This window comes from Arachis ipaensis, chromosome B09 (genome assembly GCF_000816755.2).
Source record: "Arachis ipaensis cultivar K30076 chromosome B09, Araip1.1, whole genome shotgun sequence".
Classification (NCBI taxonomy): Eukaryota; Viridiplantae; Streptophyta; class Magnoliopsida; order Fabales; family Fabaceae; genus Arachis; species Arachis ipaensis.
The window spans coordinates 144,745,021-144,761,335 of record NC_029793.2 but is presented as its reverse complement, the minus strand read 5'-3'; the positions used below and the strand labels follow the sequence as shown (position 1 = coordinate 144,761,335).

At 36.3% G+C, this 16,315-nt stretch overlaps 3 protein-coding genes across 3 annotated transcripts; 2 read left to right on the top strand and 1 right to left on the bottom strand.

Annotated features, from left to right (window-relative positions):
- Positions 1-1,237, top strand: LOC107619305 (probable E3 ubiquitin-protein ligase RHY1A). The gene is made up of 3 exons (XM_016321560.2): positions 1-279; positions 364-548; positions 642-1,237. Exons 1-3 carry the CDS (start codon positions 121-123, stop codon positions 955-957), a joined length of 660 nt encoding a protein of 219 aa, XP_016177046.1. The 5' UTR covers positions 1-120; the 3' UTR covers positions 958-1,237.
- LOC107618866 (probable protein phosphatase 2C 63) lies at positions 2,306-4,562 on the top strand. Its single transcript, XM_016321038.2, has 4 exons — positions 2,306-2,778; positions 3,076-3,449; positions 3,733-3,969; positions 4,071-4,562. Exons 1-4 carry the CDS (start codon positions 2,517-2,519, stop codon positions 4,341-4,343), a joined length of 1,146 nt encoding a protein of 381 aa, XP_016176524.1. The 5' UTR covers positions 2,306-2,516; the 3' UTR covers positions 4,344-4,562.
- LOC107618989 (pentatricopeptide repeat-containing protein At5g02860-like) lies at positions 5,339-8,227 on the bottom strand. Its single transcript, XM_016321189.2, has one exon. The coding sequence runs from the start codon at positions 8,039-8,041 to the stop codon at positions 5,660-5,662; it is 2,382 nt and encodes a 793-aa protein (XP_016176675.1). The 5' UTR covers positions 8,042-8,227; the 3' UTR covers positions 5,339-5,659.

Genomic DNA, 16,315 nt, shown 5'->3' with positions numbered 1-16,315 from the left:
TTGGCTAGTTAGTTGGCTTTGACCCTATTTCCCCTCTTTTTTTCCTTTTCTTTCCCCTCTCTTTCCTCTTTCTACGTTCCATTGTAGGAAGGAAGATTATCGATCGTGTGTCGGCAGTGTATGACGAGCGCTTCGGAGCTATTCCACAGCAGGAGGCATCGTTTGGGACGATACAATAACAATACCTCCCTCCCTCTAGGGCTTGACTCCGACCATGTTCCCGACCTCCACCATCCTCGCCGCCTTTCTCGCCGCCTCCCTCACTCTCCCTCTTCCTCCGTACTACTCTTCCTCTTAGCTTCCTCCTCCATCTCTTATCTCTATCTGTATCTAATGTTTTGTATGCGTTGCTTGATCTGTTAGGAGCGTGCAGCAGTAGCTGATAGATTCGAGAGGAGGTATCGCCGGTCGCTGTTGAATGCGGAAAGCGTGAGAGACGCGTTTGCTCCTCCAAGATTGAATCCCTCCGATAGACTTCCTGTCGGTGTCTTACTTGCACGCGCCAGGCTCGTTGAGAGACTCAGAGGAGACCCTCTCTCGCCTAACAGGTTTAATTTAATTTCCCTTTTTGCCCCTTTTAGCTTTATAAAATCAATGAATTTATATGATGCTAAGTTGTTCTAGAAATTTCTCTCCCTTAGGCATTCAATAGGCAGGGATCAAGAAAGTGATGATGTTGTTGTTTCTGACTTGACTTCTCAAATGGGAAGGTCCCATCTATTGCAAGAGAAACCACCTGGACTCTCTCAGGAAGCCCTAGAGTCTTTACATGTTGAAGTTTTTAGCAGCAGGGATACAGGTGAGGATTGTAGCATATGCTTGGAATCTTTTGTGGATGGGGATCAGCTCATATGTTTGCCATGTCACCATAGATTTCACTCTGCTTGTTTGGATCCTTGGGTTCGCTGTTGCGGAGACTGTCCCTACTGTCGACGACATATACTTGTAAATAAATAAACAAAATAACCAACAGAGGCTGAGTACTCACTAGTTATAGTGATGAGAATGCTGCAATACAGTTGCATGCCTTTTGTAGTGTTTTATCTTGTTTTCTAATTAACTAACTTTGCAGTTTTCCATAATGCAGTTTTTGTTGGGAAAAGAAGATTCTTGTGTCGTTGTTTCAGCAACAGAAATCTTGCAGTGTATAATGAATCAATTAAGATGGCTGTAACTAATATTAGTTACTAGTTTTGCAGTATATCTAATTTGTCACATAGATATTGATTATCATGGTTTTCCAGTTTGCCACTTGCTAACTGCTATCTTTCCTTTTTCGTTTTCTGGATTTTCTTCTTAATGAACAAAATAACAAAACAAGAGAGTAGCAATATTATACCAACTATTTTACAAGCTCCTCATCAATTGACCCAATGGAAAAAGAACAGTGCCTTCGATTGGGATTCACATGTTAAGACTAAGATTAGACCAATTTATATATGTGCTCTATTATCAATTTTTTAATTCCTTGACTGACACTTGCATGTATGATATTATGTCTATGCAGAAACCAGAAATTTAGAATAAACACGAACATTTCGTTTCACATATAGCATATATATTATGAGATGAAGTCTGAAATTTCACTCGCTTGTTACTATAGGTCCTTCTTTGTCGGGGTTCTCATAATCCCCTCTTCTACGACAACCTTAAAGACCCTACCTTGGTACTTGGTTGGTAGGAAGCACATCACAAATTTACAATATACAATTCCCGTAGCTAGTGATAGATTGTTAGTTAGATATTTTTTTCCTTCCTTTCTTTTTTCTCGGATTATTCGGAACTCAACATATTTATTTAAAGATAAAGAGTTTAGCTACTTGAAATAACCTGAACGTTAATACTAGAAATACAAAATATAAACACAAGTCTCGTGGATTGGGGTCAAATAATTGTATTCAACGCATAAGTTGGCTTTCTAAGTTTCTATGCAATGGATTCAAGTTTTGATTCCGTGTTAAGGACCAAGAGAAAACAAACTTTAAAAATAATTAACTACCAGTGGATGCTTGGCCATAGCAACATTCAAATGTTGGTTACACACTTACACTAATATTTTGTTCCATGGCTCAACTTGGAAAACAACAATTTTCTATTTAATATCATTAGATAATCTGAGACGGCATGTAAATTTACTACTAATATTGCTTAATATTTCATTAGAATTTTGAATAAAAGTAACGAGAGTTTAAGAAAAATAGGAAGGCTAATTTGAAAGGAAAGGAAGAAAAAGGAGGCGGAGCGCGTAGTGAATTGGAATATACGCGTCAACTATAAAACTCACAACACTTCATTTTTCCTTTTTCCTTTCTCTGTCCACTCTTCTTTCTTTCTTTCCTTTTTTTCATTCATTCTTTCCTCCAAACGCGGCATTCACCCACTTTCTACTCTCTCTCTCTCTCTCTCTCTCTCTCTCTACTTTCTTAGATTGATTCTTCACATATAACACTGTAAAGTATAAACACTCAAATTATCCCTAATTTCACTTCATTATTATTTCACTGCATACTCCGATCATGCTACGATTATGCTATAGCCCTTTCGATTGTTGCTTCCGGCGACGCGTCGGCGGCTCTGATAGCCTTCTCTGGCACACTGACCTCAAGCCTCACTTCTCCGGTGACTTCTCCATCGCCGTCGCTCAGGCCAATAACAGCCTCGAAGATCAGAGCCAAGTCTTTACCTCCCCCTCCGCCACCTACATAGGCGTCTACGACGGCCACGGCGGCCCCGAGGCTTCCAGATTCGTCAACAAGCGTCTCTTACCCTATTTGCACAGTAATTATTCAATCAATTCCCCGTTTCAATCGAATAGAATAGAACTTGTTAGAGTAATTGATGAAACTTGTTGAATTTTAGCTTCTAAGATCCAGAGACCAAACTTTATTCATTTCGTTGAATATCAATTACTTAATAATTATCAATATTATTGTGTTGATTAATTCGTTTGTGGTGTTAGCGATAAAAGTTAAGTGTTGTGTTGCTCAATAAAGTTGAAACATGCTTCTGGCGGTACTTCGTTTTGTATGCAACAGCAGCTTCATTTATTTGATTTTGATCATTTCTTCTTTGCAGAATTCGTCTCTGAACAAGGGGGATTGTCAGTGGATGTCATAAAGAAGGCGTTCAGTGCGACGGAGGAGGAGTTCTTGCATTTGGTGAAGCTGTCTTTACCAGTTAGTCCCCAGATTGCTTCAGTGGGATCATGCTGCCTTCTTGGCGCAATTTCTAATAATGTGTTGTATGTCGCTAACCTTGGAGACTCGAGAGCTGTTCTTGGCCGGAGGGACACAGAGAGCAAGAATTCTCCTGTGGTGGCACTGCGGTTGTCCACGGATCATAATGTAGCTGATGAAGAGGTGAGGCGAGAAGTTGAAGCCCTCCACCCTGATGATTCGCATATTGTGGTCTATACTCGTGGAGTTTGGAGGATTAAGGGCATTATACAGGTACAGTCACAACTCACAACAATACAAACTTTATTTATTTATCAACTTTGTGCATGATTTTCAAATTTACGCTATGGAATTGTCAATAGACATGCTGTTTATATTACATATATCAATATCACTGTGACGAAATGTGTCTGATTGCAGCATGTCAAAGTCTGAGTGAGACTAGTTCATCTATTGATTAAGAGACGAGCGCTGAGAGGGTATTCCTAGTTTACTACATTTAGATAAATGGGTTCAGAATAGCTGTTTGTTGATCTAGAGAGTTTTTGTTCTGCAGGTGTCAAGATCAATTGGTGATGTCTATTTAAAGAGACCTGATTTCTTCAGAGACCCAGTTTTTCAGCAATTTGCAACTCCTATTCCCTTGAAGCGTCCTGTAATGACGGCTGAACCATCGGTCATAATTAGGGAGCTTGAAACAGAAGATCTATTTTTGATATTTGCATCAGACGGCCTATGGGAACAATTAAGTGATGAAACAGCAGTTGAGATTGTTTTCAAATATCCAAGAGCTGTGAGTGTCTTCTGTAACTTGTGAGCTGCATATAACAACAGACTCTGTAGATTCTTTCACGGATTTTGAATTTTGATATGTGGTTCTACTTATACTTTCAGGGAATTGCCAAGAGACTAGTGAGAGCTGCACTTCAGGAAGCCGCAAAGAAGAGAGAGATGAGATATGATGACATAAAGAAAATTGACAAAGGAATCAGACGACACTTCCATGATGATATAACTGTCATTGTAATCTATCTTGATCACCATGACAGCTCCTCCTCTAATGGAAGGTTTAAGCAAAGTGCTGTTGGCTGCACAACTGCCCCTATTGATATTTTTTCCCTAAATGCGGATGAAGCAGAGAAGAGTATGCTTGGTGCGATGGCCTAAGATGTGCAATTCCTTCAAAGAATCATACACTGACATCATTTGGGATAAAAGTTATTAATTGGCGAAGATTGGTAAATGAAATGAATTCTTACCTAAGATGCATAGTATTATCAGATATAGTAGTAACTGGAACTGCTGACAGATTCGTGCAGATGCGGATAAGCATATGTATAGTTTAAGTCTTTTTCCTTTCTTTTCTTTTCTTTTCTTTTTTTTTTTTTGTCTTTTTTAGGTTTGATATCAATTTTGTTTTTTCTCCAGATTTGGATAGAAAGAAATAAAATTTGTATTGATTGGTTAGTGATGATGATTTTTACCTTCCTGTAATAATATTTATATATATCTGGATACAAGTTAAGCGTTGTTGACGTGTTACCAGCTTAACAAAAACGGCAGGATGGGCAACTAGATAACCACATTCGTGATATGAACACTTTCACACATGAAATGAAATCGCAACCATCTCTAACGCTGATAATTTTGTCAACATCCCTAAACATGAATCATCAAGTGTAGACTCAAAGTTAAAATAGCATTACCGATATGAATATATTGGGATGGACATAGTTCTAAAGAAAGAGGGGGAAAAGAGAAAGAGAGAAAGGGGGGGCAATCAAGTATGCTCATGTAGAGAACAGCAGCTAAATATAAAACTCTTAAAACTTATCATACAAAGACTAGAATTGCTGAAAGCAGGATCCATGTGCTACAGCCTACAGCATAAATATGTCAGTGTGTATACTCGAGAGATAGTATTAAGTAATCTGCGAGCGGTTGTGAGAATCAAAGCATTGCAAGAGTCTTAATCTGCCCCCAATTAAAGTCCATGTGTGTGTGACTTCCTCAACCACTTTCTGTTTACCCAATCAACAGCCAAAGTTGCTTTGTTAATGTTCACTAACCAGTCATAATCAAATTCATATGCGAATGTAGTTGGGGGTCAAGGTGAGTGAAACACAAGTTTCCTCTTTTCTGCCATTAGTTGAGAATTCACGTCAAGCGCTTAATTGCAACTGATTTTCTCCATAAATGTTTAGACTTTGTTCAAAACTTGAGTACCACTCACTAAGACAACGCTATTAGTTCAATCTTTTGACAAACAGCACTCATGAGCCATGCTTGCATGAATTCAAAAAATGTCATTTATTGCTAGCAAACAATAAATCACCAAAATCATACTACTAAAAGCCCCCAGCTGCAGATGTTTTTATTCTTGAATTCATTCTTGTTTGTACTCTAGACACCAGACAGTATTGATCTTCAAAATTGACTGAAGAAGCATTCTCTAGAGAATCATAGACCAACTCGACCTGCATTTATTTCTTCGCAATGCGCTCTAGTAACCTGCATTTATCCTCCTCGCTTATATGCGGATCCAGGTTGCCAAGGTTTTGAGCAAAACTGTTTGCCTCATCTCGCAAATTAAGCTTACAGTACCAATCAACTATGGCGTTGTAAGTCTTTTGGTTTGGCTTACATCCCTGCTTCATCATCTGCCGAACCACATCAATAGCCTCTGCAAACATTGAATTGGCAGCGTAAGTTGCTACAAATGTGTTGTATGTTACAGCATCGGGAACAGGCGCAGGGTCTTTCATTTCTTTAAATATCCTTTTCGCCTCCACCATCCTGCCATTTCTGCAGTATGCATAAATGACAGTATTGTATGAGACTATATCAGGCTTGATACCCTTCTCCACAATTTCCCTCAAGATCTTCTCAGATTTTTGGAAGTCTTCAGAGCGGCTATACATGTACATCAAGCTATTATACATAGACAGACTCAGAGTAAATCCACTCTCATACATAAAGTTCAAAATCTCTTTGGTTTTGTCTTCCATCTTCTTCCTCCCATATATTGAAAGCATCGCATTAAGAGTAGTCATGTCAGGTGAAATCGCTCTGCTTCTCAGCTCGAAAAAGGCACGTTCTGTTTCTACTAGGAGATCAATCTTGCTGTTTACTAGAACAAGAGTCTTCAAAAGAACAGCATGTGGTTTAATTGCACCAGAGTATATCTTCTCTGCAAGAGCATTCATCCTTTCAATCTCCTTAGCATTGGCATAGGCATGAAGCAGAGAAGAGTATGTTACCTCATTAGGTTTACATTGACCATCCTTCATTTCGGCAAGAACTTTCTCCGATTTCTCCCAAAGCCCTCCTCGGGCCAATGCTGCTAAAACAGCATTATAGGTAGAAAGATCAGGAGTCACTCCAGCTTCTAGCGTTCTCTGATAAATAGCCATAGCTTGGTCAAAGGAACCACACCTGCTGTATGCACTTATTAGCGTGTTAAAGGTTTCCCTCTCCGGCACGAACCCCGCTCTCTTCATTTCTTTAAATACTCCTGATACTTCAGAGTCCAATCCATTTTGTCCAAATATAGCCAAAAGCGTGTTCCAAGTAACTATGTCAGGGGAATAATTGCATACTCTGATCTCCTTAAAAACTTTCTCCATTTCCGCAAACTTTCCTCGGTCACCATACATCTTAATCAGGGCATTGAAGGTACATATATTAGGCTTGCAACCAGCAGCTCTCATTTCTTCAAAAACTTCCATTGCTAGCTCATCTTTTTTAGCCTTCACAAATGCTGACAAAAGGGTGGTATAGGTGTAAACATCAGGTTTGATCCCTTTCTCCACCATTTGGGTTTTAAGTTCCAGTGCTTCCTCCAACAAACCAACTCTGGCGTATGCCGATATCAACGAAGTGTAGGTCACTATGTCAGGAGGAAAGCCATCACTTTCCATCTGTCTCAGAACATCCATGGCTTCCTTGGGCCGCCTGGACTTGCCATAAACATCCAACAACGCATTGTAAGTAACCATGTCAGGCATAAATCCAGCTAACTTAATCTCATTAAAAATCTCAAGAGCTTCCTCATACAAAGACCCCGGGCGACAACAACTTATGAGGGTATTATAAGTGCACAAATCCGGGACAAGACCACGGGCTTTCATGCTCTCAACAAGATCAATAATCTTAGTCCAAGGCATGCCCATCTTCCCATAAACATTCAAAACGGCATTATACGTAATTAAATTAGGCTCACACCCCATTTGTTCCATCTTCTTAAAAAGATTCAAGGCCTCCCTATACCTCTTATTATTAGCATAAGCAATTATCAAAGAAGTATAAGTATGAGCATCGACCTTAACGCCATCGTTTTCAAGCTTGTTTAGCAACGAAGCCGCAGAAGAGACCCGACCCGCTTTACCGAGAATGTTGACAATCCCAGCAACAAGAAAGGAACCATTTAAAAGCGAAACGCAATCGTGCCTGCTATGAACCCAGTCAAACACACTCAATGCAAGCCCAAATTCGCTGTAAAACCCTAAACCCTTGATTATGCCCAAAATGTCCGAAGCCAAGGAGTCCCTACTGGGTTGTTGGAGTAAAGGGTGCAGAATTTGGGGTAAGCGAGTGGAATCGAAAGAAGGGTGAATCAAAGTTTCGAGAATTCGATGAGCCAGAGGGGAAAGGCGATGAGTTGAAGAAGGATTGCGGCGGTTGGAGAGGGGAACGGTGTGGTGTTCAGGAGGTGGAGAATGAGTCAGGTGCAGGTGCGGAGGAGTGGAATTCGGCGTAAAAAAGAGGTCTTGGAAGAGAGGAGTTATCGGGGAGTGAGAGGGGGAGGGTGACGGTGAAGAGGAGTATGAGGATGAGATCAGAGGGATAGTAAGCTTCTCTGCCATTGGAATGTAAGATGTTAGCACTTACCAGCTTCCAGGACAAAGTTCTGCACTCTCAACTACTTTCATCACTGAATTTCAGAAAGAAAAAATATATTGTTGGGATAAGTGTGGAGTGGATATGAGTTGGATGACTATTTCTTTATGTTACTGAGAATATTAAGAGAGATTGTATAATTAATTGGGTTTGAAAAGGTCATTTCTTATATGTATATAAATAGGGGTTTGTTACGAAGAAAGCACACATGAATAATAAACTTTTTTCTCTTTATACAAAAACTTTTTTCTTTTTTTCTTTTATATGTTCCTAATATATATAATAATAGTAAATATATAAATTGAGATAAGTCTCAAGTAGTTTTTAAAGTTGTATTCGAATTTTATAGTAGTCCGTGAACTTAATAGTTATTCATATTCGTCCCTAAAGTTGCACTCCGGGACTCAGATTTGTCTTTCCGGCACATTCCGTCCACCTGGCACTACCGAAAAGTTGATCTTGACTTTTTTGTGACACGCTGGCCAGGTAACGGTTAGCTGACGTGGATTAGTAAATTTTTATGATACAATTTGGTCTCTAAATCAAAATTAAAAATTTTAGTCCCCAAATTTAATTATTATTCTCTTCTCTGTAGTAGTAACCCCTCCCTTTTCTTTTCTTCTCTTCTCTTCTCCATATGGATGTAAAAGAGACTACAAATTACAACTTCATTGAAAGCACGCATATATTTTGTTAATTAAAAGTCACATACTATGTCTTTGTATTTAATATTTTATGCACTCATTTAACTCTAGTTTAATTAAAATGTTTTACAAAATTCAATTTTATATTTTTATGTGATTTTACAAAAATATATCCCTTGTATTTACGGAATTAAAAAGTTACATTGTTATTATTATATACTACGTTACATTTCCTTTCGAATCCTGTTCCAAAATAACCATGCATCATCCTAATTTAACTGTCATTCACATAGTATTAATATAAAGTATTATATTATGACATTTCAAATTGTATGACATCTCCATTAAATAACGTGTCTAAGATTTTATTATAATTAAATAGGTATTTTAAATTAATTAAGGCTAATATTAGAGAAACAAAAAAATAGCAAAAATTTACCTAATTTAATATTTATTATTTTAGTCTCTAATTAATAAAAAACTAATTAAGCAAAATAAATATAATTAACTAATTTAAGACACTAATTTGATCATGTTAAAATATTGATTATATCATCTTTTTGTTTGTAAATGTCATGTTGACATTTTAACATTTTATATTAGCATTAGAGATGAGTTGAGATTCACAATTTATGAATTTAGGAATCAATTTAATCATTTTTAAAAGTCAACAAATTTTTATAAACGTTCACAATTTTAGAAACTAAACTTTGCATTATTTCTTTAATTATATATATCACATAACTTTTTTTTATATTATAATCTCACCATCTTTCTTACAGAGAAAAAGGGATAAAAGCGGTTAAATTTGTTCAAATAATGGTTGTTAAGAAGACTCTAGTTGTTGTTATTGTTATAAGATACTTCAACTAAAAACAAATAAAAAGAAAAATCTTGTGAATTTGGGATATGAAGATCTATGCCTGTAGAGAAAAGAGGGATTACTGTATAGAAGAGAATGATGATTAAATTTGGAGATTAAAATTTTTAATTTTGATTTAGGGACCAAATTGCACCATAAAAGTTTACTAATCCACGTCAGCTAGCCGTTACTTGGCCAGCGTGTCACGGAGGAGTCCAAATCAGCTTTCCGGTGGTGCCAGGTGGACCGAATGTACCGGAAGGACGAATCTGAGCCCTGGAGTGCAACTTCAGGGACGAATATGGGTAACTTTTAAGTTCAGGAATTACTATGAGACTCGAGTGCAACTTCAGGGACCACTTTGAGACTTATCTCTATATAAGTTATTTCTATTATAGTGAGATTATTATACTAGAGTATTCTATTTATACTTCTTTAGTTTATATATTGTCTTTATTTATTTTACAACACGTTATGAGCACGACACTCTAACCAAATTTTAGAAGACTCCAGGTAACAAATTTTTATTATGTCGAAGCTCTCTCATCTTGAATTTAATGTTCTTGATATATCTGGAAACAATTATTTATCATGGAAACTTGATGCTAAAATCTATCTTGATTCAATGGATCTTAGAGATACCATTAAGGTTGAAAATAATACATCACAGAAGGATAAAGTTAAAGCCATGATTTTCTTTCGCCGTCGTCTTGGCGAAGGATTGAAAAATGAATATCTCATATTAAAAGATCCTGCAGATCTGTGGAAAGACCTTGAAGAAAGGTACAATCATCAAAAGACGGTGATACTTCCTCAAGCCCGATATGAATGGACGCACTTGCGTCTACAGGATTTTAAATCCACAAATGAATATAATTCAGTAATGTTTTGAATTACCTCACGAATGAAATTATGTGGGAAAAAGATATCTGATAATGATATGTTAGAGAAAACTTTCTCAATCTTCCATTCTTCGAACATGTTCCTGCAGCAGCAGCAGTATCGAGAAAAAAGATTTAAAAAATATTCTAAATTAATTTCTTGCCTTCTTGTTGTTAAACGCAACAATGACTTATTTCTAAGGAAGCGCACCCACTGGCGCCTTCCCATTTCTTGAAGTAAATGCGATAAATCATTACCCCATAAGAGGTAAATGGCAAGATTTTGGTAATAAGAAAAATTATGGAAGGAAGAAGAATTATATTCACAAGAAAGGATCTTACCAGAAGTGGGATAAAGAAAGAAACAATGGAGAAAATAAATCAATTAAGGAAAAATGCTTCCACTGTAGTGGAAAGGGCCATTGGTCACGTACCTGTCGTACCCCAAGACACCTAGTTGATCTTTATCAAGTATCCTTGAAAAAGGATGACAAAGGAAAGGAAACAAATTTTGTTTCAAATGATGAAAATTTCACCACTCATTATGATGTATCTAATTTTTTTGAGGATCCTGGAGGAAATATTGACTATTTGATCAATGATGGAATAGTTTAATATGTGTGTTTGTTAAGTATTCATGTGAATAATTTTACTGTGCATGTACTTTTTCTCATTTTATTATTATTATTATTTGTCTTTGAAGAGAATGGCAGAGATATATAATGAAGATGTATGCCTTGCGGATAGTGCAAGTTCGCACACTATTGTCAAAAGTAATATATATTTTACCTATCTTGTGCCAAAAGAAGAATATGTTAATACTTTTATTGACTCTGGCAATGTGATAGAAGACTCCGGAAGAGCTATAATTTTATTTTTCAGAGTAACAAAATTCATAATAAATAATGCACTATTATCTACCAAGTCTCTGAGAAACTTGTTGAGTTTCAAAGATATTCGCCGAAATAGATATCATATTGAAACAATGAATGAGGGAAATCATGAGTATTTATGTATCACAACTTATGATTTAAATAAAAATGTTATATTAGAAAAGTTACCGTCACTTTTATCTGGGTTATATTATACAAAGATTAGTGCAATTGAATCACATGTCATTGTAAACCAAAGGGATAAGTATGATTTTGGTCCCTAACGTAGAGACCGAAAATTTATTTCGTCCCCACCATTTTTTTTGCTACAAAATGATCCCTAAGGTTTTAGTTTGTTTTAAAATCGTCATTTTTACTAAATTTTTTATTTTTATTACCAAATTACCCTTATGAAAAAATTAAAAAAATTAAAAAAATTAAAAAAAAAAGAAGACAGAAAACGCAACGCGAAAGGGAGAAGGGGGTGGGGGGTGGGGGAAGAAGAGAGGGAAGGGAAGGGGAAGGATCTCGCCACCGCCGCCGCTGCTCTTCGCCATTCCCGCTCCTCCTCCTCGCTCGGTCGCCGGTCGTCGCTGCTCCTCGCCGGTTTTCTGGTTCTGCTGCTTCTGTTTTTTATTATCAATTTTTTCTAGTTTCTGTTCTTTTTTTGTTGTTCTTCTGATTCCATTATCCATTGTTTTTTCCGAGTTCTAAGTTCTGGGTGTTTTTCTGAGTTCTGGGTTGAGTTTTGATGATGATGATGTGTTATGGGTTCTGGGTTGAGTTATGGGTTCTTGTTTTTTTTTGTTGTTGTTGTTCTTATGCTTGTAGCTACTTTTGTTGTTGTTGTTCATTTGATTTCATTGTTGTTTTTTGCTTCTGGTTATTGTTGTTGTTGTTTCATTGGTTGATTCCATTGTTGTTCTGCTTCTGCGTTTGGTTGATTTTAGGGAAGAAGGGGGAGGGGTATTTTCGTCCAAAGGATGATTTTAAAACAAATTGAAACCTTAGGGACCATTTTGTAGCGAAAAAAAGGCTAGAGACGAAATAAATTTTCGGTCTCTACGTTAGGGACCAAAATCGTACTTATCCCTAAACCAAAAGTTTACTAGTCCAAATGAATTTATAATTTGGCACGACTGATTGGGTCATCCAGGAACAACCATGATACGGAGAATTATTGAAAACTCCCATGTACATTCACTAAAGAACCAGAAGATTTTTAAAACTAGTAAATTTTGTTGTGCTGCATGTTCTCAGGGAAAGTTAATTTTAAAGCCATCACCAGTAAAGATTGGATTTGAGCCCCTGAATTCCTAGAAAGGATTAAAGACGATATATGTGAACCTATTCATTTACCATGTGGATCTTTTAGATATTTTATGCTCCTAATAGACGCATCTTCGAGATGGTCACATGTGTGCTTATTGTCTTCTCGCAACTTGACATTTGCGAGATTTCTGGCTCAAATTATTCGATTAAAAGTACAGTTTCCAGAAAATCCAATCAAAGCAATTCGTCTTGATAATGCTGGTGAATTTACTTCTCAAGCATTTGATGCTTATTGTATGGCTAATGGAATAAGTGTTGAACATCCAGTAGCTTATGTTCACACACAAAATGGATTAGCATAATCACGTATTAAACACTTCCAATTAATTACTAGACCCTTACTTATGAGAACAAATCTTCCAACTTCGGCTTGGGAGCATGCTATTTTACATGTCGCAGCACTTGTTCGTTTGAGGCCAACGAGTTATCATCAGTTCTCTCCTATGCAATTAGCTTTTGGCCAGTAGCCAAATGTTTCCCATTTAAGAATATTCGGGTGTGCAATATATGTTCCCATTGCACCACTTTGTCGCACCAAAATAGGACCCCAAAGAAAATTGGAGATATATGTATGATATGATTCTCCCTCTATAGTGAGGTATCTTGAGATATAAACTAGAGATGTATTTAAATCCTGGTTTGCAGATTGTCATTTTGATGAATCAAAATTTCCAACATTAGGGGGAGAGAATAAGCTTCCTGAAAAGGAACTTAATTGGAAAGCATCATCTTTGATGCATTTAGATCCTCAATCAAGGCAATGTGAACTAGAAGTTCAAAAGATTATACATTTGCAAAGAATAGCAAATGAATTGCCTGATGCATTTTTCGATACAAAGAGGATTACCAAATCTTATATACACGTGGAAAATTCTCCAATTTAAATTGATGTCCCAGTTGGACAAATTGCCACCGAAGCAAATACACGCCAGAAGCGTGGTAGGCTTGTCGGTTCCAAAGACAAAACTCCTCGAAAAAAAAAGAGGTAAATACGATTCCTGTTGAAAAAGACATAGTAGAGACACATGCAGTTGTCCAAAATTCGGATATAGTTTTAACACCAGAAGACGTTTAGGTACCTGAAAATTGTGAAAATGATGAGATCTCGATAAATTATGTCTTTATAGGAGAGAAATGGGACCGAAATTAGACAATTGTCAATGAAATATTTGTATATAATGTGGCATTAAACATCATGCATGAAAGTAAGGATCTTGAGCCAAGATCAGTCGAAGAATGTCGACAAAGGAATGATTGGCCAAAATGGGAAGAATCCATGAAGGCTGAGTTAGACTCACTTGCGAAATGTGAAGTCTTTGGACCTGTAGTCCGTACACTAGAAGATGTAAAACCTGTTGGATACCGATGGGTATTTGTCAGAAAACGAAATGAGAAAAATGAAGTTGTACGCTACAAAACTCGACCTATGGCACAAAGTTTTTTACAAAGGTCCGGTATAGATTATGAAGAAACATATTCCCCTGTAGTGAATGCGATAACATTGCGTTATTTGGTCAGTTTATCCGCATATCATAAACTACATATACATTTAATGGATGTGGTAACAGCCTACTTATACGGATCATTAGATCGTGATATCTATATGATAGTCCCTGAAAGACTGAAGATATCTAATCCATCCAATGAATATTCGCAGGGATTATACTAAGTTAAATTGCAAAGATCTTTATATGGTATAAAGCAATCTGGACGAATGTGGTATAATCGTCTTACTGAGTATCTGACCAAAAACGGATTTAAGAATGATGATATCTGCCCATGTATTTTCATAAAGAAATCTGCATCTGAGTTTATTATAATTGCTGTGTACGTTAATGATTTAAATATCACTGGAACTCCTGAAGAGCTTCCAACAACTATAAAAGCTTTAAAAGAAGAGTTTGAGATGAAAGATCTTGGAAAAACTAAATTCTGTCTCGACCTGCAGATCGAGCACACAACAAATGGGATCTTCACTCATCAAACAACATACACACAAAAGATCTTGAAGAGATTTTATATGGATAGGTCACATCCATTAAGTACTCTAATGATCGTAAGATCTTTGGATGTGAATAAGGATCAATTCTATCCTAAGGAAGAAAATGAAGATATCATTGGTCTTGAAGTACCATATCTTAGTGCCATTGGAGCACTAATGTATCTTGCTAATAATACACGTCCCGATATATCATTTGCTGTGAATTTACTAGCAAGGTATAGTTCATCTCCAACCAGAAGACATTGGAATGGAATTAAACAAATCTTTCGATATCTTCGAGAAACGGTTGACATGGGATTGTATTATCCATATGAATCCAAGTCACAATTAGTTGGCTATACAAATGCTGGATACTTGTCTGACCCACATAAAGGGAGATCTCAAACAGGATATCTGTTCACATATGGTGGCACAGCTATATCATGGAGGTCCACGAAACAGACGATAGCAGCAACCTCTTCTAATCATGTTGAAATACTAGCGATACATGAAACTAGTCGCGAGTGTTTTTGGCTGAGGAGTTTGATCCAATATATTATGTCATCATGTGGATTGATTGATCGAAGGATAGCTCCAACTGTCCTATTTGAAGATAATACAACATGCATTACTCAACTTAAGGGCGGATATATCAAAGGCGATAGAACAAAGCATATTTCTCCCAAATTCTTCTTCACTCATGATCTTCAAAATCAATGGACAATTGATGTTCAACAGATCCGTTCAAGTGATAATCTGGTAGATTTATTTACAAAGTCACTCCTAAAATCCTCCTTTAAAAGATTGGTACATGAGATTGGGGTGTGCCGATTTTGAGACATTAAAATATGTCGACAAGAGGAGGAGACTGCACTCTTTTTTCCTTGGTCAGATTTTTTTTCATTGGGTTTTTCTTGACAAGGTTTTTAACGAGACAATTCCTATCACAAAGGATAATGTACTCTTTTTCTTTCACTAAAGTTTTTTCCCATTAGATTTTTTTTTAGTAAGGTTTTAACGAGACATAATCCTAAATGGTCATCTAAGGGGAGTGTTGTGATAAGTGTGAAGTGGATATGAGGTGGATGACAATTTCTCTATGTTATTGAGAATATCAAGAGAGATTGTATAATTAATTGAGTTTGAAAAGATAATCCCTTATACGTATATAAATAGGGATTTGGTCTGAAGGAAGATACACACATGAATAATAAACTTCTCTCTTTTTATACAAAAACCTTTCTCCTCTTTCTTTTATATGTTCCTAATATATATAATAGTAATAAATATATAAGTTACTTCTATTATAGTGAGATTATTATACTAGAGTCTTCTATTTATACTTCTTTAGTTTATATATCGTCTTTATTTATTCTACAACATATATGTCTCTTTTTCCGGATATTTTCTACATAAATTGACATATATGTTTTTTAAAATATTTACTTATGCAATGGTAAAATTAACATGTATTTCATTTATATCATGGTAAACTATCAAAAATATACTCGAATAATTTTTTTTTATAAAAATATAACCAAATTTTGTTATCAATAAAAATGCTCTCAAATAATTTAAATTACAACAAAAATATTTAATATTAAATATGTATTTCTCAAAAAATGCTTTGGAGTTTGAATTTTGATGTAATTTTTTGTAATCATGTTC